Source organism: Xyrauchen texanus, chromosome 43 (genome assembly GCF_025860055.1).
Source record: "Xyrauchen texanus isolate HMW12.3.18 chromosome 43, RBS_HiC_50CHRs, whole genome shotgun sequence".
Taxonomy (NCBI): Eukaryota; Metazoa; Chordata; class Actinopteri; order Cypriniformes; family Catostomidae; genus Xyrauchen; species Xyrauchen texanus.
In genome coordinates this window covers 31894362-31917453 of record NC_068318.1, presented here as the reverse complement: position 1 = coordinate 31917453, position 23092 = coordinate 31894362, and the positions used below count along the sequence as shown (strand labels likewise).

General features: G+C 41.2%; 3 protein-coding genes across 4 annotated transcripts in view; 1 reads left to right on the top strand and 2 right to left on the bottom strand.

The window, feature by feature from the left end:
• The window catches only part of LOC127635782 (WD repeat-containing protein 70-like), a 69445-nt gene extending 67063 nt beyond the window's left edge, over positions 1 to 2382 (bottom strand). Inside the window, exons 1-5 of the mRNA XM_052116001.1 lie at positions 2336 to 2382; positions 436 to 489; positions 234 to 317; positions 85 to 154; positions 12 to 27 (exon numbers count right to left, since the gene is read on the bottom strand). Of these exons, the coding sequence (XP_051971961.1) occupies positions 12 to 27; positions 85 to 154; positions 234 to 317; positions 436 to 489; positions 2336 to 2360 (249 nt within the window). The 5' untranslated portion in view covers positions 2361 to 2382. The remainder of the gene's footprint in view (positions 1 to 11; positions 28 to 84; positions 155 to 233; positions 318 to 435; positions 490 to 2335) is intronic.
• Positions 2383 to 6441: 4059 nt separating this feature from the next.
• On the top strand, positions 6442 to 7419 carry LOC127635598 (alpha-1A adrenergic receptor-like). The gene has a single exon (XM_052115737.1). It carries the CDS (start codon positions 6442 to 6444, stop codon positions 7417 to 7419), a length of 978 nt encoding a protein of 325 aa, XP_051971697.1.
• Positions 7420 to 7872: 453 nt separating this feature from the next.
• Positions 7873 to 23092, bottom strand: part of LOC127635561 (nuclear pore complex protein Nup155-like) — a 30717-nt gene continuing 15497 nt past the window's right edge. For both annotated transcript variants that reach the window (XM_052115666.1, XM_052115667.1), the window contains 17 exons: positions 23024 to 23090; positions 21664 to 21779; positions 21470 to 21570; positions 19941 to 20074; positions 19564 to 19755; positions 17230 to 17368; positions 17009 to 17144; positions 14658 to 14811; positions 14460 to 14564; positions 14218 to 14372; positions 13231 to 13360; positions 11253 to 11366; positions 11054 to 11174; positions 10868 to 10978; positions 9540 to 9676; positions 9193 to 9299; positions 7873 to 8713 (listed from right to left, as the gene is read on the bottom strand). In XM_052115666.1, coding sequence (XP_051971626.1) covers positions 8575 to 8713; positions 9193 to 9299; positions 9540 to 9676; positions 10868 to 10978; positions 11054 to 11174; positions 11253 to 11366; positions 13231 to 13360; positions 14218 to 14372; positions 14460 to 14564; positions 14658 to 14811; positions 17009 to 17144; positions 17230 to 17368; positions 19564 to 19755; positions 19941 to 20074; positions 21470 to 21570; positions 21664 to 21779; positions 23024 to 23090 — 2158 coding nt within the window. In that variant the 3' untranslated portion in view covers positions 7873 to 8574. The remainder of the gene's footprint in view (positions 8714 to 9192; positions 9300 to 9539; positions 9677 to 10867; positions 10979 to 11053; positions 11175 to 11252; positions 11367 to 13230; positions 13361 to 14217; positions 14373 to 14459; positions 14565 to 14657; positions 14812 to 17008; positions 17145 to 17229; positions 17369 to 19563; positions 19756 to 19940; positions 20075 to 21469; positions 21571 to 21663; positions 21780 to 23023; positions 23091 to 23092) is intronic.

The following is a 23092-nucleotide window of genomic DNA, read 5'->3' as shown; positions in this document are numbered from 1 at the left end:
ATAATTAGTGCCATTTCAGATATCCCTCTTGTGGAGTATATTAAAATATGTATCATGTAGCTTCAAGACTGTCCTAAATATTACCTGGCAGTGGACGTGGACGGTTCCTCTTTCTGGCTGACGGTACGAGCTTCCTCCTGTTGCTCTCGCTCGCCTGTGATGAACAATACACAGTCAATAAATCAAAGTATAAACGCTCACAATGTTGGTTGTTGAACTGGTACATCACTGACCTAACACACGCTGACTCCTCTCGATAGCGGTCCGCCTCGTCTGCTCAAACATGGCCTCGAGGTCAAAGGTCCGAGCTTTCTTTCCTGAGGACAAAATATAACGAGAGCGACCGATTAAACCTAATTATGTGGTGCTGATAACACACACACACACCTTTACTGAACACTTGTCGTGAGTCACTGGTGAATGTCACAAACTCACCAAATCCAGAGAAGCCCATAACAGACGAGATGTCAGCATCTTTACTGGAGTTATCTGAGAGTCAATAAAACATATATATGAACAAATACAGATTACAAATGGCACACTTCATGATACAGCAGAGGGTTAAAGATTCAATCTCTGTATACTGTTCTGATTACGTCAGAGAACACGGATAATAAGTCTGAATATATAAACGTACTGTGGCGGTATCAGATGGTAAAATCACAGTACTTCACATAATATCATGGTACTACTGTGATAGTGTGGCATTACCATGGTTTTAACCATAGAATGTAAAAAAAGATGGCCGACGCCCCTTCGCTCTTTTCCATTGGTGAGAACTGAAGCCGCCAGTGTCCCGATATGGCGCTGACATCTTGGGACTCGAGTCTGCGCAGTTGCGATTTCGGGACCAGACCTGCGCAGTAGTGAGCAGGAAGTAAAGCTGCGAAATCAAGGCCCCGCCCTCACTCTCGCTGAATCAATCACAAGCACACGCCCCTGCACTTTTGACTTTTGACTTATGACGGTGTGAAATAATTAATTATAGAAATTTAGATATTAAATTTAAAGCTCCAATCTCCTCAGTCCTCCGAAGATCCCGAAAAAAAGTCAGTTGGTGCTTCAGTGACTACTTCACTCAGAGAACCTGTCAATCACAGCTGTCAATCATGATGTCACAGCAGCATTTTTATAGCATCAAATAACTAAAAACAAACTTATTTTGAAAACAAACACTTGAAATGACATCAACGTGATAGAAACGACAGTAAATGACAGAAACTATCTTTGGAAAAAAGATATGTGAAGTGTAATTTAATTGTTTAGTTGGTCTCACGTCCCGTTGAATAACATGGGGAGGCGGGGCTTATGACCTATACTAGGACCAGCCACCGGGGGGCGATCGAGACGTTTTGGCTTCACTTTTGAGGGCTTGTGCGGCACGCTTGGTTTTAACACACAAAACATGCTATTATTTTGTGCGTCAATTTAAAAAAAGCTACTCAAGAGGTCCTTAGAAGACAAAAATATCCACTGCCATAATAATATTATTTATTCATATTTTTTCCACTTCTCTGACCTGATCATAATGACCAAATATTCATTCATTTTCAGGATTTTAACCCTTTAAATGCCAGTTTGTTTACATAATGGCACTGTTGTTTTTTTACACACACTTCTCAATACACACACACACACATTCATACCAACACAAACACACTTTTATCTGCATCATATATTCAGTTGTCCTGCAGTGCGCCATAATACAGTAAACAGAGAATAGGGGAAAAGCTTGTATTTGCTCCATAGGCTAAACGTGATGGAAATGGCGCCATCTGGTGGACAATATTAAAAAATTACATTTTGAAGCAGGGATCCGGAGGGAAAGCATAATATTATAGAATTCATGTTTTTATGCATTAATGGCACTGGGATCAAATATTGCAGTTTTAATGGGTTTCAATGGGTGTAACTATTTTGTGTACACAGTGTGTTATCGATGTATTACAGGAACTGAGGTTGAAATATCAAAATTCCCCCCAAAAAATACACAAATGTATGCCGTTGGCATTAACATCCAAAATGATCGAATAAACCAATAAGAAAAAGACAAACATGTCCCGACGGTCGCACAAGGGTTAAACAGAAGAGAAGTGAATCTGAACCGAAACTGAAGATTAAAGATTCTTTGTTTTCTCATTATTTCTAAATGATCGTCAGAATCTCGCGCGTGCTGGTGAGAATACAAATGTGCTGTGGATTGTGCTATTAAATTAGCGCAGCTTTCAGGAAAACCACATGGCATTTAACAATATATCAATATCTGTACTATAGTAAATAACTCTTTTAAATTAGTGAAACACTCTAAAATGAAACATAAAAGTCATAAACTCACCATCATCACTCCTGTCGGCAGACATGTTTTCTGGTTTATCAACAAACGCTGCCGTTTCCGTTAAAATAAAAGTCCCCTCCAAAATAAATATATTCTTCAAAATAAAAGTCTTCTAAAAAAAAAAGGCTCCTCCAAAATAAACATATCCTCCAAAATAAAAGTCTCCTCCAAAAAAAAAGTCTCCACCAAAATAAAAAATAAAAAAATAAGCATCTCCACCAAATAAGTCTCCCCCAAAATAAAAGTATCCTGCAAAATTAAAGTGTCCTCCACAATAAACTTAACCAAAATAAAAGTGTCCTCCAAATTAAATGTCTCCATCAAAATAAAAGTCTCCTACAAAATAAATGTCTACACAAAAATGAAAGTCTCCATCAAAATAAGTCTCCACCAAAATAAAAGTCTCCATCAAAATAAAAGTCTCCAAAATAAAAGACTCCTCCAAAATAAATGTCTCCAAAATAAAAGACTCCTGTAAAATAAATGTCTTCACCAAAATGAAAGTCTCCTACAAAATAAAAGTCTCCACCAAAATAAGTCTCATGCAAAATAAAAGTCTTCACCAAACTAAAAGTCTCCTCTAAAATAAACGTCTCATCCAGAATAAAAGTCTCCATCAAAATAAAAGTCTCCACCAAAATAAAAGTATCCTCCAAAATAAAAGTCTATATCAAAATAAGGAATCCAAAATAACAGTAACATGCAAAACAAAAGTCTTCACCAAACTAAAAGTCTCCTCCAAAATAAAACTCTCCTCCAGAATAAAAGTCTCCATCAAAATAAAGGTCTCCTCCAGAATAAAAGTCTCCACTAAACAAAGTCTCCTCCAAAATAAACCTCTCCTCCAGAATAAAAGTCTCCATCAAAATAAAGGTCTCCTCCAGAATAAAAGTCTCCACTAAACAAAGTCTCCTCAAAATAAACCTCTCCTGGCACAATAACTGATTTTGTACCGGGGTTATTATATATTTTTTTAATTTCACTAGTTTCGTGTTGTAGTTTTAAATTTCAGGTTTGTTTTAGTTAGTTTTAATGGTGCATAAATGTATTAATTTTATGTGATTTTTTTTAAATGCATTTATTTATTTTTTAATGTCCGTTGTATTTTTTATTTGTATTTTTTGTTTTACTTTTCATCCATTAGAACACCACACAATATTATCTGTAACACTTTACAATAAGGTTGTATTTGTTTACATTAATTCAAATGAACAACACTCAATGATTAAGAACAGGTGCTAAAACAGTAAAAGGAACGAAAACCAAAAGCAAACGAATTGTTTTGCAGATAATAACAGTAACAATGCAACAATAAGAAACATTTTTTTTAATTCACCCCTTTTTCTCCCCAATTCCCAGTGCGCATGTGCATGCTGGTAGCTATGTGCATCTTATCACGTGGCTTGGTGAGCTCGTTACCGTGGACACGTAGCGCGTGTAGAGTCATCCGGTCTCGTGACAAAGGTTTGTAATTCACGGGGAAAGAGGTGTGCAAATCATTGCAGAGATCCTTTACATAAAGAAGTCTTAAAGGAATAGTTAAACATGTTTAACGTACAATAGAATTCAAATTCTGTCATTATTTTAACATTTACACGGTGAGTAAATAATGACCCAATTTTCAATGTCTAACTAGAAGCTCAAAAAGATGCATTTATGTGCATTGTTTTTTATACTTTAATACCTTTTGTGCATCAAGTGCAGTTTAAAGTGCTTAGCATTTCAGAATTTAAAGCATTAAAATAAAAGCATTTTTAATTTTCTTTTAATCAAAAATGTCATCAAAAGAAATGTCTTTTAATTAAACATTTATATACAGTAAAACATTCATTTACACAAAAGAAAAGAAAAAATATTCAAAAATACATACCAACATATCAACAACACGCTAAAGCAAAAATGCCTTTTAAAAAAAGGATGCTTGGATTTAAATTTTTACAGGTGTGTGTGTGTGTGTGTGTGTGTCTGTATGTGTTTGAGTCTGTGTGTGCAAGTATGTGTGTATGTTTGTGTGTGTATCTGTCTGTTTGTGTGCATGTTAGTCTATCTGTTTGTATGTGTGTATATCCATCTCTGTTGTGTGTATCTGTCGGTGTGTGCAAGTGTATGTGTGAGTGTGTGTCTGTCCTTGTCTGTCTCTGTAAATGTGTGTGTCACACAAACACACAATTGCTGTATGTATGAGAATCATTACCGTACCTGTCAAGAGACAATATTATTAAATAAAACACATTATGATCTTTAGAATGGAGTAGAATAGAATAAATGTTAATGGAGACGTTCCACATGCATTACTTACAACGGTTTGGAAGTGATATATTAGTAAGCAAAAAGGCTAATAGATATAAATACATCTGGAGACGTGAATGAGGTTACGACCCATCGAGCAACGCAGAAGACACAGTTCCGATCCAACCCATCCACAAGTAATCTTGTGAGGGTGGCCAAAAGTGTGGTGGTGGTAGCCACAATCATCATCTTCTGCTGGTTTAATCACCTTGTACTCTGTATCTACAGCAGTTTCAGAGAGTCCATTTTGGCTGTAAAGTTGACCAATTTTATAGGAGCATCTTACGTCTGTTTAGTCCCATACGTCTACCTGTACGGGGTAAAGAAACTGCACATGTTGCCAAGAACTGGTGGTACACTTCAGTAGGGTTATCATGATCATTGTTGGGAACCATTAGTGTTGCAACCAGAACTGGTCAAAAAATACTTCCAACATACACATATTGACAATTTAATGATACTGAATGTGTGAAATGTACTAAGATTGTGGCAAGTCTGTAAAATATAGTGGGTGTACCTTCCCACAACCAAAAGACAGAAATGGGAAATGATTGTCCTCCTGTGCTTTGCTAATTGCTGCCAAACGTCACTGCAATTATGTTCGTTATGCCACCTGAAGAATTATAAACCTGCCTGTGTGTGCAATTCTTGTCATGTTATTTTTGCCGTCAAATCAGCATATAAATCTCTGCGTCAACGAAGACAAAATCAAGGAGGATACCGGACCTCAAGAGAGCATCTCAACACACCAAGATCAACTTAAATCATTCACTGTTATAGGAGAGCAGTTCATATTGAAAAAGGGGTTCAGTAACTACAGGAAGCACTTGTTTTTGGAGTGGTGGTGGTGTAGTGGTCTAAAGAACATAACTGGTAACCTGGTAATCAGTAGGTTGCTGGTTCGATCCCCACAGACACCACCATTGTGTCCTTGAGTAAGGCACTTAACTCCAGGTTGCTCCAGGGGGATTGTCCCTGTAATAAGTGCACTATAAGTCACTTTGGATAAAAGCGTCTGCCAAATGCATAAATGTAAATGTTTTAGTTGTTTGTTCACTGTCAGAAGCAGGTGCAGAAATTTTACCTTTAGGAGGTACCCTCAAATGTATGCCAACTGTACCCTTATGTATGTCAGTCAGAAAATATCTGTACCTTATCTGTCCCTAAAAGGTACACATTAGTACCTTGTCTTATCTATTGATAAAAGGGTACATGTTAGTAACTTAAGGTGCAAAGAGGGTACCAATGGGTGTACCTTCGAGGGTCCTGTCCCAGTGACAAGATGCTGTACCCCTAAGGGTATGATTTTTGCACATCTGATGTACAAGTGTTGGGAATAGTATCTAGAACACAAGTTGTTAGTTTTGATGATGTTATTTGTTTTCCATCTTTAGGACATGTCCCAAGAACCTTTAAAGCGGCAGTTACTAAACGTGTAACAATCAAAACATCATACCAGTAAAACGATTAGGATGCATTTAAAACCTTCTCCAACACACTCGGAAAAATAAAAAGAGCTTTATTTGACACCATAGATCTGGACAATCTCTTGGACGAGCTAAAGTTCATGTTGGCATTTGTGGCTGAGCATTAGTGCTTTAGATCCGCCCTCTCTGAGCAATTCGTGCACTAGATAGTGGGAGGAGATTGGAGACCTATGAGTATGACTAGCGCAGATATCGAAATACTAACATCATCAGTTCAAACCATATAAATTGCACCACCATGCATCGTCTTAGTACATGCAAACAAAGAGTCATTCCCAAACCAGCTGTCAGGAAAACCTTTAGGTGGAAACAGAAGAACAGTGGTCTTAGATGGAGGTACAAGACTGGATTGAATCCTTAGTACGCGCTTTCTTCTGCTTTACGGGCATAATCGGAAACTTCTGGTTGGGTTTATGCTCTCTTCCCAAATCCAGATCTCAGCTACGAACCAATGACATTCTCTTCATTAACTTGGCCGTGTCCAATCTCATTACAAATTGTCTAGTGGACCTACCGGATACCATGGCAAACTTTGTAAACAACTGGTTCATGGGTAAAAGCTACTGTGGGGTGATCCAGTTTTCTTCAGATCTCTCGGAGACCAGCAGTATCTTCTCCACCATGTTCATCAGCATGTATTGGCACCAAAAACTGGTGGGTTCCTTAAGGCGAGGTGGAGCTCCAGTGCAGATGGACAACTTACTTCTTGTTAGCACATTGCTTGGTGGAAGCTGGACAGTGTCCCTTGCGTTCAGCGTTCCTCACTTCTTCATTGCAGAGCATGATGGGAATGATAGTTTAGAAGTTTGCGAAGAACGTTTCCCAAACCTAACAGACAAGAGGACTTATGATGGTCTGTACCTTATACTGGCTAATGTCGTTCCACTCATTGGGATAACTTATGCAAGTGCTCAGATCGTCTTAACGCTGCTCCGGAGCCAAAAGCGAATCAAGGGCGCAAATCCTCCTCCTGCGTTTGTCGATGCAGATTCCTCTAATTCAGGAACACAAGCCAAAACATCCAATGCCATGAATAATGTCGGTAATCCCCAACAAGGAGCGCAGAAGACACAAGTCCGATCCAACCAGTCCTCAAGTAATCAGGTGAGGGCTGCCAAAAGTGTGGTGGCGGTGGCGACAATCTTTCTCATCTGCTGGTTTACTCACCTTGTGCTACGCATCTACAGCAGCTTCCGAGCGTCCATTCTGGCTGTCAAGTTGACAAATTTCATAGGAGCAACTTACACCTGTTTCGTCCCTTACGTCTACCTGCACGGGGTGAAGAAACTCAACTGCTCACGTTGTTAAAAAGACTTAACAGGCTGATAAGAACTTGGGCTGAAAAATAACCTTTTTCAAGATCAAGGATAAAAACATCTAAATAACTCCAAATGTTTCCAACTTGCCTGTAAATACTCCCAACATATAGATAAGTCCACCTTTTTATTTTTGAATTGTAAAAATGGGTGAAAGTGGGTGTATCTTTCCCCCACCAAAGCAAAACATGAAAATGATTGTCTCTCCTGTGCTTTGGTAATTATGTTCAAGCAATTATGTTCATTATGCCACTTAAACTATACATTTGCCATCAAGCACAATTCTTCTCATCATGTTATTTTCATGGTAAAATCAACTTAATTTTTCAGTCAACAAAGACAAGGCAAAGCCAAAGATGGCAACCTTCATTTAAACCAGCAATTAAAAAGCTTCTTTCAAATCTTTGCAAAGTAATTTAAAAACATTTAGACAATTGTACCATCAAACAAAACATTATTTATTATTATTTCCAAAGTTTTTGCAACATTTGCAATACACATTTTATTACACAAATGAGGCATTTAAAAAATAATGTTTCCTAAAAATGGAATATTTTTATAAAATAGTCCATTGATAATTCTTGCATTTTGTACAAAGCGGACAAGAGCAGATTTCCTTTCAACCCAATGCACCCATGCAAACATATCTCAAGTAAAAAAAAAAAAATATATAATAATAATAATAATAATAATAATAATAATAATAATTGGGAAATTGACCATGATGTTGGAATTCTGGGCAAATGGAAAAAATGCTTTTAGATCAACACTAAGGTCTTAATCTTTTAAACCTTTTCACAATAAGTGCCTCCACAGACTGTAAAGCAGCAACGGTGATTCAACAAACATGGAGCATATTCAAGTTATTTCAGCAAATCATATATTCTGCACCCTCATATCTGCAATTCGTAGTAATGTGGACCACAAAGATGTCTGCCAACTAATGAATACACAACTGAACTGTTTATTTGTTTGAGTGAACTGGCACAAAAGCAACAGAGCAATTAAGACCTTGTAATGTTGCATGTTGAAAATGCACTACGAGATGCATCAGGTCGTACTATCTGGGGTTTCAAATCACACACTTTGCTAAAACCTGGAGATGGGTGCAATAATTCACGTTAAAGTCAATAACCTTTTACGTTCATCAATGCAGCTTCTCCAGTTTGGCTTGCAGAGATTTAAAGTTGCGTATGATATCCTGTAGAGCAGTGTTTGGACTCAACGACTGAAGCTCCACCAGATAACCACAGATATTATCCAGACATGCGTTAGTGAATCTCCGTCTGCAGAGAGAGAGAGGCAGAGAGTGTAATTGCCTGATTGAACTCTTCTAACTTTCTAAATAACATTTCATTTTCTTAAAATAATGGCACCACTCACTACCTCTTATAAAACCGAGTGATCGACAAGGGAAATTTGTACTAAATGGAAGCAGCAGGCAGGGACGGATTATGACTGGGGCAAATTATCTATAAGGGCCCCCCTCCTCCCAAAAGTTATTGAGCAGGGGGGTGTTCATGCCGCGGGCAGTCAAGGGCCCCCTTGTAGTCAAGGGCCCCTGGGCACTGGCCCCATTGGCCCGGTCGGTAATCAGTCCCTGGCAACAGGAAGTGGCACCGAATCATAGGATAATAGATCGGAGCATGTCAAACAGATTAATACTAAATAATACCTTGGTAAATAAATACACTTTTGCACTTCTGCTTTGCTTCAGTACCCAAGTCTTAAAAGTGATGGACGAAAATGTCCACGATTCTCTTACCGGTCGTAGGTGGGCACGCGGCTGGGATCATCCACATATCCAGACAGGAGAACATGGATGCACTCCACCAGGTGCAGAGGTTTCTTCAAGCGTTGCCAACACGGATCCTAAACACAGAAAACCAAAGCTTATCTATCGTGTGGACTAGAATTGTTTTATTAAATAAATATATTCAATTTAACACTGTTTTAAACTCTTAATAAATTGTACAGATAAAAGAAAATGTCTCACAACATTTGCACAAGTATTAAAATGCTTTATTATATTCACGCTCATCAACTATCCGAACAGACAAGTTAAAGATTACTCTAGTTAAAAAGTGAACACTACATGCTCCGTTCTCGTACCCGGGTCTTGAAGAGCTGGTCGTACACCTCCAGCAGTCGAGGAAGCTGAACTCCTATTTCCTGCATGGTGAAGGTGACAAAGCCCACGTCCCAGTTTAACCGGCAGACTTCCTGTTCAAGAAACTTCACCAGGAAATCTGAGGAAATAATAAGTTGAACCGTGTCTATGATTGAAGCTTTGAAAAAAAAATCAAAAAGGTGTTAAAACTGTTCAATTATGGCTGGGCGACATGACGATATACATCAATAGTGATTTTGCTATATCGTGTGTATCTATCAGTTGAATGTTTCAATGAAATGTAGCAAATTCATGATATGTATATAGTGTTCTGCGCTTCATAAGCGATAAATAAGCTTCTAATCTGACAAGCACAACTGAGTTTCACGTGAGTGTTGCAGGCACTATCTCCAGTGCACACAAGTCCAGCAGGCTTATCAAAATTTGTGCTCCAAAGACAGGAGAGCACAACGTGGGATCACTCGCGTTACTCAACCTTAGCTTCTCTCGATATCACGCTGCAGACACTAGTTTTTACCTTTAAGTGTTTTGGAAGTAGGCAAACATCTCAAACAGCTAGACAGACTGCCATTGTTAAAGCTACAAGCCCTGCGTCAAGCGCCAAAATATAGAGTTTTATCTACACATCACTATCACAAAAATTCTGTTTGAATGATGTTACACTTTAGGAAACAAACTGGCCGTGTTTGCCTTGAGATATTCAAACATTGACTACAGAGATGACCGAAATGATTAAGCAAAATGCATTGTAGCTCAGCGAGTAAAGACGCTGACTATCACCCCTGGAGTCGCGAGACCAAATGAGTGACTCCAGCCAGGTCTCCTAAGCAACCAAATTGGCCCGGTTGCTAGGGAGGGTAGAGTCACATGGGGTAACCTCCTCGTGGTCGCTATAATGTGGTACTCGCTCTCGGTGGGGCGTGTGGGAGTTGTGCGTGGATGCCGCAGAGAATAGCGTGAAGCCTCCACACGCGCTACGTCTCCACGGTAACGCGCTCAACAAGTCACCTGATGAGATGCGCGGATTGACGGTCTCAAACGCGGAGGCAACTGAGATACGTCCTCCGCCACCAGGATTGAGGCGAGTCACTACACCACCACGAGGACTTCGAGCGCATTGGGAATGGATCTTTCCAAACCGGGGAGGATTTTTTATTTTATAAATATCCAAGTAGTCGTCAAATCACTTGATTGAACTAGGTAACACACAGACATGTCAAGGCAGGCCACATGGACACCAGGGAAACAATTACACCATTATGAGTAAACAAAAAAAACTGTTGACATCAGAGAATGAAACCGGGCGTACCTAATGGAAAGTATCGTGGTGTTCCGGCATATACTTTCCCCAGCGACACGAGCTTTAGACTCAGAGCTCTCATACGATCGGCTGGACTCATCGCAACACTGTCATTCAACTCTGAAACACAAGAACTAATCAGACATGGAGAGACACAGCGTATGAAGAGGAAGGCTTTCACAGCAGAGATTTCACCTTTCTCAATGATCTCCTGCCACAGCGAGTGCACCAGAATAGTGTCTGAATGTCCCGCACAGTGAATAATCGCCAGCTTGCACTCAGACAACCGGAAATGATCCGCAAACTCGCCGTACAGCTAAACAACATATTGCATTTTAATAAAAAGATGGTAAACACTTGAAAGCTGTTAAAACATTCAGATACAAAAACGCACCTTAGTGATGTCCATGAGCTCAGAGTCCAGTTGTGTAATGGCGCCCTGCACTGAGGGATGATGGGAATACTGTCTGCGCAGCGTCTCCTGGATCTGCACCTGAATGCGCACCACCTACATGACCCACAGCAACAAACCGAAAGCGTTATAGTGTTTATAAGTTACCAACTCATAAATGCTGCTGTAAACTCACGCACTCACAGATATATGCATTGGAGCACATGTCATCACCATATGTCTATAAAATGTGTTTCATTAAATTGTTTCCTATATCAACATGGTGTCTAAGCTAAATGAGGCCCTGTGAGAGATTAGTTAGCACCACAGACTCCAGCTCTGAGTGAAAATTGAGGGTCGGGTAGCGTCAATCCAGCTAATTTTTACCAATCGCTTTTAAACCCTGGCTGGGGGTGACGAGCATCATGAACATGGGGAAGAATTGGGGGCGCTGTTTCTCAAAATTAAAATTATTTCAAAGTTGCCTATTGCAGCTTTAAGAGCACAAAAATGGTTTACTCTCAAAGTGCACCAGATGGAAGTATTGATCTTTAAAATGTACACAATTTTCATAGGGGGAGCATGCCCCCGAACCACCCTAGTGTCGGAGGTCCACCCCATATGGTCTCACAAAATCCTGTGGGAAACACGGCTATCTATTTTATTATTGAATAGAAGTGTAGTCTACTAGCTCACCTTTTGCTACCCTACCATGTTCGCGCAGAATTCTGGGCTGAGCAAGCGGCGCTGAGCGGACCGAGTCAAGCGCCGCCGAGCGGACCGAGCGGCGCTGAGCGAGTGGTGCTGAGCGGACTGAGCAGACTGAATGAGCCTGCTGAGAAAGTCAAGCGGTGCTGAGCAGAATGAGCATGCGCCGCTGAGCGAGCGAAGCGGTGCCGAGCGGTCTGAGGAAGGGGCGTGAGCGGCGCTGAGCGAGTCGAGTGGTGCTGAGCGGACTGAGTGAGCCCGCTGAGCAGAATGAGCTTGCGCAGCTGAGCACGTGAAGTGGTGCCGAGCGGTCTGAGCAAGTGGGACGAGCGGCGCTGAGCGAGTCGAGCGGCGCTGAGCGGACTGAGCGAGTCGAGCGGCGCTGAGCGGACTGAGCGAGTCGAGCGGCGCTGAGCGAGTCAAGCGGCACTGAGCGGACTGCGTGAGCCCGCTGAGCAGAATGAGCTTGCGCCACTGAGTGAGCGAAGTGGCGCCGAGCGAGTCAAGTGCCGCAGAGTGAACTGAGCGAGCGGCGCTCTCAGATAAATGCATGTGAAGTTTATGTGGACAGTTCATCAAAGTGCGTGCTACCCCAGCAGCTTTCACTTTCGCACGCTGTCTTCGCGTTTATATCCTTGTTTCCCGCAGAATGCGCTTAGACGCATACAATATGGAACAGCCTTTCTGCCTTTCCCCCCTGCTCAACTCTTATCGCAGCCCTGCTCAGCAAGCACATCTAACATGATGATCATTTCCAGAAACATTATCCCCGTGTGTCTCTTGAGCTTACGGGAGCAAAGCATAAACAGCCTGTGTAAGTTAGTCTCGCCAGGGCGTTCATGCAGCCTCTCGCTGTAAGCGATAACGAACGCTTATAATTGAGTGATAAGTACAAGTGGTGAGCTGAAAGGCAAAGACACAGAAATCTGCACTGCTGATGTCTTAATTGGGTTACAACTATTAAAATAGCACTTTTTTACTTTTATTATTATCTATTGTTTATATACAATGTTCATATAAGAGTATACGTTTTCAAAATAAATAATGTAAACATTATTTTCCCTGCTCTACCGAGACTGTCCCGAACCGTGACCCCAAAACAGAGGTACGAACCGAAACGGGAATTTTGTGTACAGCCTATGCATTTACCTGACGTTTCAGAACGCGGCTTCTAATAACCCTGAAATAAAAACCGTTTCAGGTGCATGTAAAGGTGGTCAATGACAAATGACGGCTGGTAATTCAGCCACAGTAGGTGTTAGTGTGCAAATACCTCCATTTTTTCCTCCAGTTCATGTAGAAACTCTCCATCGGCTCCCAGTGAAGACATGCAGGATGAACTCTTGGCAGAGAGGATAGCTCTGGAGATGTACTCCAAACGCTGCTTCAGAGAGATCTCTGTACTACACACACACACACACACACACACAAACATGGGCAACTTATTTTCAGGACTATACTTAATTTTCAAAAAGTACACTTTTTTTTTTTTAAACTGCTATTGAGGGTGCTTTTACACTTTTGGTGCACACCCGGGTTTGAATGGCATCAAAGTTCGGTTCGTTTGGATGATGTGAACGCTGTTTTCCCAAGTCTGCTTGAAGAGGTGGTCTCGGGTATGGTTCATGTAACTCCACTACGGTTTGCTACTGATATGAACGCAATCGAACAAATCGTGGAAGTGAACCACTTGTGATCCCCTTTTCTTCCCAATGTTGGAATGCCCAATTCCCACTACTTAGTAGGTCCTCGTGGTGGCGCGGTTACTCACAGCATGTGGAGGCTCATGCTACTCTCCACGATCCACACACAACTCACCACACGCCCCATTGAGAGAACCACTAATCACGACCACGAGGGGGTTACCCCATGTGACTCTACCCTCCCTAGCAACTGGGCCAATTTGGTTGCTTAGGAGACTTGGAGTGACTCCAGGGGTGATTGTCAGCGTCAATACTCTGAGCTAACCAGGCCCCACATCGCCCTTCTTCACATCTTTGCACATTCAATGCATCCGTGGCAAACAAACAGCATGGCGACAACAGACACATATGCCATCGATGCCAACCTCGGAGCTCACAGTAAGTCTTTAATGGTTTAGAAGTCGTCATTAATATACCAATCGCCAATGGAGACAATGAAAGGGGTTTTTTTACTCCCAGAACCAAACTGTTGCGCTCTATAAACAGAATGCATCTTAATATAAATGAAAGATGATCTTGTCATCTATGATAAGTGATAACATTGCCGGTGCAGATACCTGTGCATATCCGCGAGACGCGCCAGCACGTGCGCCGCTTTGCCAAAGCTTCGGTTCTTCTCGTAGTATCGCCAGAGCAGATCCATGTTGCGCACTTTACTCTGATCCTGCTTGATCATGTGCATCAAATGATCTTCCAGATACGGAGAACTCACCTGAAAGATAGGAAGAGTCCTTAAACTCACCAGCAAAGAGAATGAACGCCACATTTCAAAAGTTTTTCTGCATCAGATCCTTCGTACCTCCAGCAGTTTGTCAGTGAGATCGGCCTGAATGAGCCAGTTATACAGCGCGATGTGGAAGAGCTCGTCTTGAGATCTCTGAGCGAGACCCAGCAGCTGCTCAAACTGTGGACAAAGGCATCAATAGAAATAATAGAATTGTTATATACGTATCAAACTTTGAATGACACGAAGAAACGGAGCAGATGCGTGACTCACATGGGCTGCAGCGTCCTCGTTGCTCAACATGTTGGGGTCAGAAGTCATGACAGGGGGCCCGGGTTGTTTGGGGACACTGGGGGACTGAGGGGCCGCTTTGCTTTGGTTCACCAGCTCCTGCATGGTGTCTGTGATGCATTTATAACAACACAGTCTGGACACAAGCACACACAAATCATCACAAATGACTTCAGGACACCCACACTTTGAGCAAAGGCTTTCCATGACGGTTACACCTGTTCAAGACTACTGGAAACATTAAATACAGATTACACTAAAAAGTTAAATACTCACAAAGAGCAATTTCTAGCCAATGAAATATTTACATCCACTACAGACATTTTCATAACGGTTACAGGCCTTCAAATCTCAGTTTTTAAATTCTCTTATATTTCCAGGTTTTCCATGGTCGTGGGAACCCTGCAATTTAAGTTTACATTTTAAGCCCTTCTCAACGTCATCAAAGTCCCTATTATCATTAACACTTGTGCACTGTTCAAAATCAATTTTGTTGGCTATTCCTGTGGACTGGATTTGATGAGTTTAGGCTTTGTGACCCCCCCCCCATTCATTATGCAGAACGAACACACACACACACACACACACACACACACACACACACACACACACACACACACACACACACACACACACACACACACACACACACACACACACACACACACACACACACACACACACACACACACAAAATGAAAAGGGTGAGACTAGAACACGTTCATTATGCAGAACACACACACTTGTTACAACCAAGTGTGCCGCACAAGCCCTCAAAAGTGAAGCCAAAACGTCTCGATCGCCCCCCCCAGTGACTGGTCCTAGTATAGGTCATAAGCCCCGCCTCCCCATGTTATTCAACGGGACGTGAGACCAACTAAACAATTAAATTACACTTCACATATCTTTTTTCCAAAAGATAGTTTCTGTCATTTACTGTCGTTTCTGTCACGTTGATGTCATTTCAAGTGTTTGTTTTCAAAATAAGTTTATTTTTAGTTATTTGATGCTATAAAAACGCTGCTATGACATCATGATTGACAGCTGTGATTGACAGGTTCTCTGAGCGAAGTAGTCACCGAAGCACCAACAGACTTTTTTTCGGGATCTTCGGAGGACTGAGGAGATTGGAGCTTTAAATTTAATATCTGCATTTCTATAATTAATTATTTCACACCGTCATAAGTCAAAAGTGCAAGGGCGTGTGCTTGCGATTGATTCAGCGAGAGTGAGGGCGGGGCCTTGATTTCGCGGTTTTACTTCCTGCTCACTACTGCGCAGGTCTGGTCCCGAAATCGCAACTGCGCAGACTCAAGTCCCAAGATGTCAGCGCCATATCGGGACACTGGCGGCTTCAGTTCTCACCAATGGAAAAGAGCGAAGGGGCGTCGTCCATTTTTTTTTTACAGTCTATGGTTACAAACAGGAAAGAATTAGTGGATCATTGGAGCCATCTACTGGCTATTATTGTCATGACATGTTCTTTTTTTTGCACCAGATGGCAGCAATCTACCCCAACACATGACACATTCTCATATTTTCTTATTTATAGAAATGTAGATTTTTACTGAAGTGAAATTAGCATAAATTAGCATATTAATGTTGTAATCGAGTCATTATAGAATGGCATAAAATCCCCCCAAAATTCAAAACGTAATTGTTTTTACTTACAATAGCGTAAATTTTGTGTCAAAAAATACACGTTTATTGTTTTCGGTCAAATTTGACCGCGAATAATGCAGGTGTGAGTCTAAAAAGAACAGTGCACAAGGGTTAAAATAGAAATGGTCACATTTGAAAAGAGCGCAAATTAAAAAGTAAATAGTCGTACCGGAGACGCAGGGTTCCTGCAATGTGAATTTCCATGATGTTTTCAGTCGTTCATGATTACCGAACATGGAAAATAGAGATTTCTAGAGATTTTGAGAGTACTTAAAAAGGGCCATTTCTAGATAAAGAAACGTTTTAGAGCAAATTATAGAGAAAAAATATATATATTTTCACTATCAAAACTTCCATGATTTTCCATTTTATAAAATTCCCTGATATTTCCAGGTTTTACATGACCGTAGGAGCCCTGGAGATGGACTAACATGGTCGTGTTTTTTGCCATTTCATTGATGGCGAAAGCAGAGTGATTACAATCAATAATGGGAAAGAGAGCGGGAGCTGGGATTGGAAAAATCTGGCAAGATTTGAACCTGGAACTCCCACATGAGGCTCGATGATTCTGGAGCATATGTGCTAACCGTTAGGCCACAGCTCCAACTGCTGCAACCTCTACTGAAACAAATGCACCACTATCTTAGCACAAATGTATGTTTCTGCTCTACCTTTCCTGGAATGCCTGCAGGCCCGTGACGTCATCGTCCGGCTCTCCGTTTCTGTAGAAGTGCGGTCCCAGTTTCTGAGGGTCTTTTTTATCTGCAGCTGTGAGACACAGCTCAACCACTCCCTCATAGAAACGCACTGAACAGGGACACAAGATCTCCGATCAGTTATAATAACTCAAAGCAGCCGTTTCTCCAGGGATGTAAAGTGGACGGACACTCACCCTGCCTGTACTGCGAGCACACCAGCGGCAGATCTGTATGGTGGCTGATCTGCTGGTACAGACGGAGGGATTCCTTCAGCGTTCTCTCCTTCTCAAGTTTATTCTGGATCTGTCTGGAGCTCTGGAGAAGTTCATTGGCCTGTCAGAAGTGAGAATGCAGAATGCATTACAGCGTTTTACCATAACTATTTGCATGTTATCGGCAATAACAAATCAAATGGCATGCATTATAAAGCTATACTGTTTTCCTACCTTTCAAACTAGAATATTAGAAGTCAAAACATTATAATGACGTTTGTTTTTAACCCCCTACCAGCTTCCATGGCGAAAGCCAGGGTCAAATATAATAGACAACAACAAAAAGATATCTGCTTCCAGGGCTCGACATTAAGGCTTGTCCGCTTGTCCGGGACAAGTGGATTTTTTGTAGGACAAGTAGAAGAGAAAATTAGTTGTCCGACCGGACAAGTTAAATTTCAAACAAAATAAAATGCCATGTTACTTCACGTTATGTGCCACTCATTACGCCTATTTTACAGATTTAATTTAATCGATTTGAAACTAACACATTTTTTAATAAACACAAGATTCTGGCCTATATCCAAGGGTTTGTCGTGAGTGTGGAGCGCACTGCATGGAACAGAGGCGTGGCTGAACACTTGGGTTTTCCTATCAACAGTGGAAACAACTTAAATACTCTATCATTTCTGGTCATACTGAAAATAATAATACATAATTTGCAACTACTTTTATTTGTGTAAACTCACAATAACAAGAAAACGTGCTTTTGCAAAATAAAATAAAACAATCAGGCGGGCTTTCATGGTCTCCGTGAACTGAAACTGAACTGAAACAAAATATAGTCTATGTAACGTTAGGCTAAAGCTTGAAATGTCCACTTTTAAAGAACCAATTCGAATCTAAAGAAAATAGCCCTAACGTTACCGTCTGATTATGCAATCCATATGAATTTCTCTCTAAAGAGCATCCGCTTTACATCGGAGATGGAGGTATATTTCCAGCAAACACCGATTTAGAAAACATTAAAATGCCTCGTTATTTTTTCAGGTTATAAACAGAAAAGCTCCAAAAACAAGAAGTCACCTTAAACCAACAACATAGGAATTAAAAGCGGAACGAAATTTTTTAACCAAATGGAAAGATGAATTCGACTGTGTTATTTATGAAGACGGAGTAATGTTCTGTGGCGGCTGTCGAGCGTAACCCAACCTGGCTGACAAGTGACGTTAGCTAGCTAACTTAGCGTCGGCAGCTGTGTAGCTACTGTAAGCAAGCATTAAAAGCATTAAAGCATTAGTTCACCTCAAAATGAAAATTCCATCTAATTTTCTCCTCCAACTTCAAAATCGTCCGACATCTTTGTTTTATTTTATAATTATTAATAAAAAAATAATATTTCGTGGCGTTTCCAACGTCGCAGACCAGCACAAGACCAACAATTGTGGTTATAAAAAGAATAAATATTTTTTTTTTTAGAAAATGAACGATCGTTTCAGCTAGATAAAGACCCAATTCCTCAGCTGGGAACGTGCACAGCCCTTTGAAGCACTTCAAAGCCCTTTTAAACTGCATCGATTTGGACTTCAAAGTGTTGTTAAACTTAATCATATTTATTTAGGCATATGGTATCAGTTAATTGCCTAGGCATTGTTTCTAATTTAAAATAATCTATTATTTAGATTTCATTTCAACTTTATTTCAATTGCTGAGCAATGGTTGCGCTTGAAGTCCACTGTGTGGAGAAAAATCCTGAAATGTTTTCCTCAAAAACTTAATTTCTTTTCCACTGAAGAAAGAAAGACATGAACATCTTGGATGGCATTGGGGTGAGTAAATTATCATAAAATTTTCATTTTGAGGTGAACTAATCCTTTAACAGCATTTGTATTGGTTGTACAATGTACATAGTTAAATATTACTATTAGCCATTTGCCTACTTTAGCAAGTCACAGTATTTCCAAGCCCTGATAATGTACTGAACTGTAACTGAGATGACGCAGTAAATAATTCCTCTTTCAAGTAACTGCACGGTCTGTATGTTACCAAAGGACCTTGGGACGAAGCTGCAAAACAGTACATAACAGAAATTGTGTAAATGTTTTAAATGCTTTCAATGGTTTGTTCGAATTCTGCATTAGCAAAACACAAAAAAAATAAATGAAATTATAAATCTTTACCCGGGCAAGTGACTTTTGTGCAAGGACAAGTGAAACATAAATGTACTTGTCCGAAGGACAAGTGCCTCAAAAAGTTAATGTCAAGCCCTGTGCTTCTAATATTGGCGATTCAGAACAGAGCACAATCCAGCGATACCTTTGAGCAGATGCCATCATCACTGCTGTACAGTAAAGGGCAGATGTCTCTCAGGTGACCGCTGACCGTGTCTACAGAAGCGCTGTCTCTGATGTAAACGTTAATGAGAGCGGTGATGAGAGCGCCGGTGAGCTCACGTCCGGACACTACCACATCCTTAAAACTCACGGCCTTTATCTGGTCCTGGAACTCCTGAAAATGAAAATCAGACAGTGAGGAAAATTGGACAAATGTCCATTTGAATGAGTTTTAGGCCAGTTAATTCTAAAAGCAACGTTTCTTTGCTTTGTAGGCCCATTTTGGGCTATAAAAATGGGCAACGTTGCCGTCACGTTGCTTTTGATCACTATAGGCATTCAGCATTAAGCAAAGCTCACCTTGGGCATCTCCGAGACAATGAGGCTGAACTGATGATCACAAAGAAGTTTCCAGAGTGCCAGTGTCTGACAGGAGCGATGGATCAGCTGCTGTATTCCCTGAAGAGACGATTTCTCATACACCTGAGCCTCCGCTGAGGGACAAACATGAGACAGGTGAACATCTGACGGTGTAGTTTGTCAATAAGCTACTTAATATAGAGTATTTATTAAGTTATTGCAGCATTAAAATAGTTAATTAATGTATGCATGCCATGTGCATGTTAAGACTAAGGTACATATTATTTATTATACATGTTGTCTGCTATGCAGAGAGAAAAAAAAAATCAGTGATGCTTGCTTATAAGTCGCTTAAATAATAATAAATAAATATTCTGGCATACAACAAATATTGTTTTACTCACATACCAAATGTATATTATCAACTAAAAGCCCAGAGAAAAACCCCAGATTTGGCTTTTGTCTTGTAACTTCATGAAAACAAACAGAATTCAAAATCAGCGGATGCTCCAGATTAAAACGAGCCCAAATAAAACTTGATCCAGAGCTTCACAAAGCTGTTATGGTCTGCATCGGCGCCACACGTGGTTGCATTTTAAAGAGGTGCATGTCAGGCTATGGCGTAGGTTCAACGCATATAAAGTATAAATCGGACTTAATACTATAGTTGAGATGCACTTTAAAAAACAATTGTTATCTACTTGATCTACGGAGCAATTAACAAAATTAAAATGTCTTTTAATCTTACATCGTTTACATAGAGCAGGAAACCGATGGAGTGCGTACTCCGGGTAGGGAAGGAGGTATTGCCCCAAGTGAAGGAGTTCAAGTACCTCGGGGACTTGTTCACGAGTGAGGGGACAATGGAGCGGGAGGTTGGCCGAAGAATCGGGGCAGCGGGGGCGGTATTGCACTTGCTCTATCGCACCGTTGTCACGAAAAGAGAGCCGAGCCGGAAGACAAAGCTCTCAATCTACCGGTCAATTTTCATTCCTACCCTCACCTATGGTCATGAAGGCTGGGTCATGACTGAAAGAACTAGGTCACGAGTACAAGTGGCCGAAATGGGCTTCCTCTGAAGGGTGGCAGACTTCTCCCTTAGAGATAGGGTGAGGAGCTCAGTCATCCGTGAGGAGCTCGGAGTAGAGACGCTAATCCTTTGCGTTGAAAGGAGCCAGTTGAGGTGGTTTGGGCATCTGGTAAGGATGCCCCCTGGCACCTCACTAGGGAGGTGTTTCAGGCACGTCCAGCTGGGAGGATGGCCTCGGGGAAGACCCAGGATTAGGTGGAGAGATTACATATCCACACTGGCCTGGGAACGCCTCGGGGTCCCCCAGTCAGAGCTGGTTAATGTGGCTCGGGATAGGGAAGTTTGGGGCCCCTGCTGGAGTTGCTGCCCACGTGACCCGACGTTGGCTAAGCGGTTGAAGATGGATGGATGGACGTTTACATAGAAATGTATATAGTTAGTAATTTCAGCTAGTTACACCGCACACATTGGTGAAGATCAGCCAGCATACTAAACTTACTGTGATATTTCCTCTGCAGCTCTTGCTGGACTTGAGAGCTTGCTCCATCTGGACGCATAAATCCCAGAAGTCTTTGCTGTAGGTTAGCTGGTGAGCTGAAACTGAGGATGTCAAGCGGTGTTAAAACATCAAGCATGCATGCAATGACAAATGAGAACCAGAAATCGGCTACAGAAATAACAGAGTTCACGTACTTGACCACACCCAGCGAAGTTGGACTGAACTGTGAGTTTTTATCCAGAAATTCCTTCAGGCCCTGAAGCTCCATTAGAACGCTTTCCAGATCAGACGAACTGGCTGTGCTCTCCAACTAAAAATAAAAAAGATCAATAATGGATACAGAGTTAGTTTAAAACCTCTTCAACTCCACAGACCGCCAGCGGGTCCAAAAGGGGGCGCTATATCACAGTAAAAGTCGTATACATACTGTAATGGTGCGTTCACGTACAACGCGAATCGAGTGTTTCGCACAGCACGGTTACATACAAAGTCAATGAAAAGATGCGAATAGGTGCCAGGCGGCACTAATGAACATGCAAAATCGCGTTATTCGCATGACAAGGAATTAGCATGATGCGTTGTCAGGAAAGACTATTAGCATTGAGATTGTCACTGATGTACTGACGTAGCAGCAGAAGAAATCTGTAAACATTTATGAAAACACTGTTGTAGCGGTGTGTGGACACCCAGAATTATATGACACAATGTCATACATGTACAGAGACTGGACGACAGAAAGACATCGCTTGCAGGAAAGTCAGCGAGGAAGTTGGACAACCTGGTAAGTCCTGAAAATATGCGCGACTACTTGATTCCAGCTATTGGTTGTACTTTACTATGAACCAAGTCGTAGAAGCCCCGCCTCCTGTCCTTTTCCGAAGAGAAGGGGGAATTCTCACGGGTTCGCGTTACTCGCGCGAACGTGAGTTTAAACACAAATTTATAATCCAGCGGTCAAACTTGCGTGAGCAACTTGCGTGAGTAACTGCTGTAAGCCTCAAGTAGCTAAAAACTAGATTATTGACTGTCAATGATAAAATGTTGCATGTACATCGTCGCAAAGGGGAGGATCTCAGCTTTCAAATGCCAAATAGATTGAGCTTCTAGTCCACTTGGAGGCCGAGATATTCAATGAAAAAATGGGGGTGGTGCATGAACTGAAAAATAGACTGAATATCTATGGACAAGCACATCTGCGAGGGCTAACATGGGGTGATGAACGAAGTATTTGCTGCCATCTAGTGCACGAAAATAAGAATGACATGCTTACAAATATCAGGACAAAAAAATAATAATAATAACTTTATTCACTATAAGATTGTAAACAAACAATATTATTTATAAATAATTGGAGTCTTTTATAATTGGGGGTGGGTTCAGAATCAAATTAGACCAATTTGTGGCTATTAGTCCACAGTATGCATAAATGGTGAGCTTTTAAATTTGAGTGTGAAAAACTGCTGGTGGCAGCCCAAAAACGCACCAGAGACTAAAAGGTTAAACGGCATTCCTGTAACTAAGCATCACAAGCAGTGCAGAAGTATAACAACTCACAATAGTCACAGCTTGACTTCCGTTGTTTATGGTCATCTCCATCGCTAGACTCCCATCCCAAATGTTCCT

What these genes read in the sequence shown, in the direction of transcription:
- LOC127635598 (XM_052115737.1), top strand. Translation starts at nt 6,442, where the DNA reads ATGGAGGTACAAGACTGGATTGAATCCTTAGTACGCGCTTTCTTCTGC.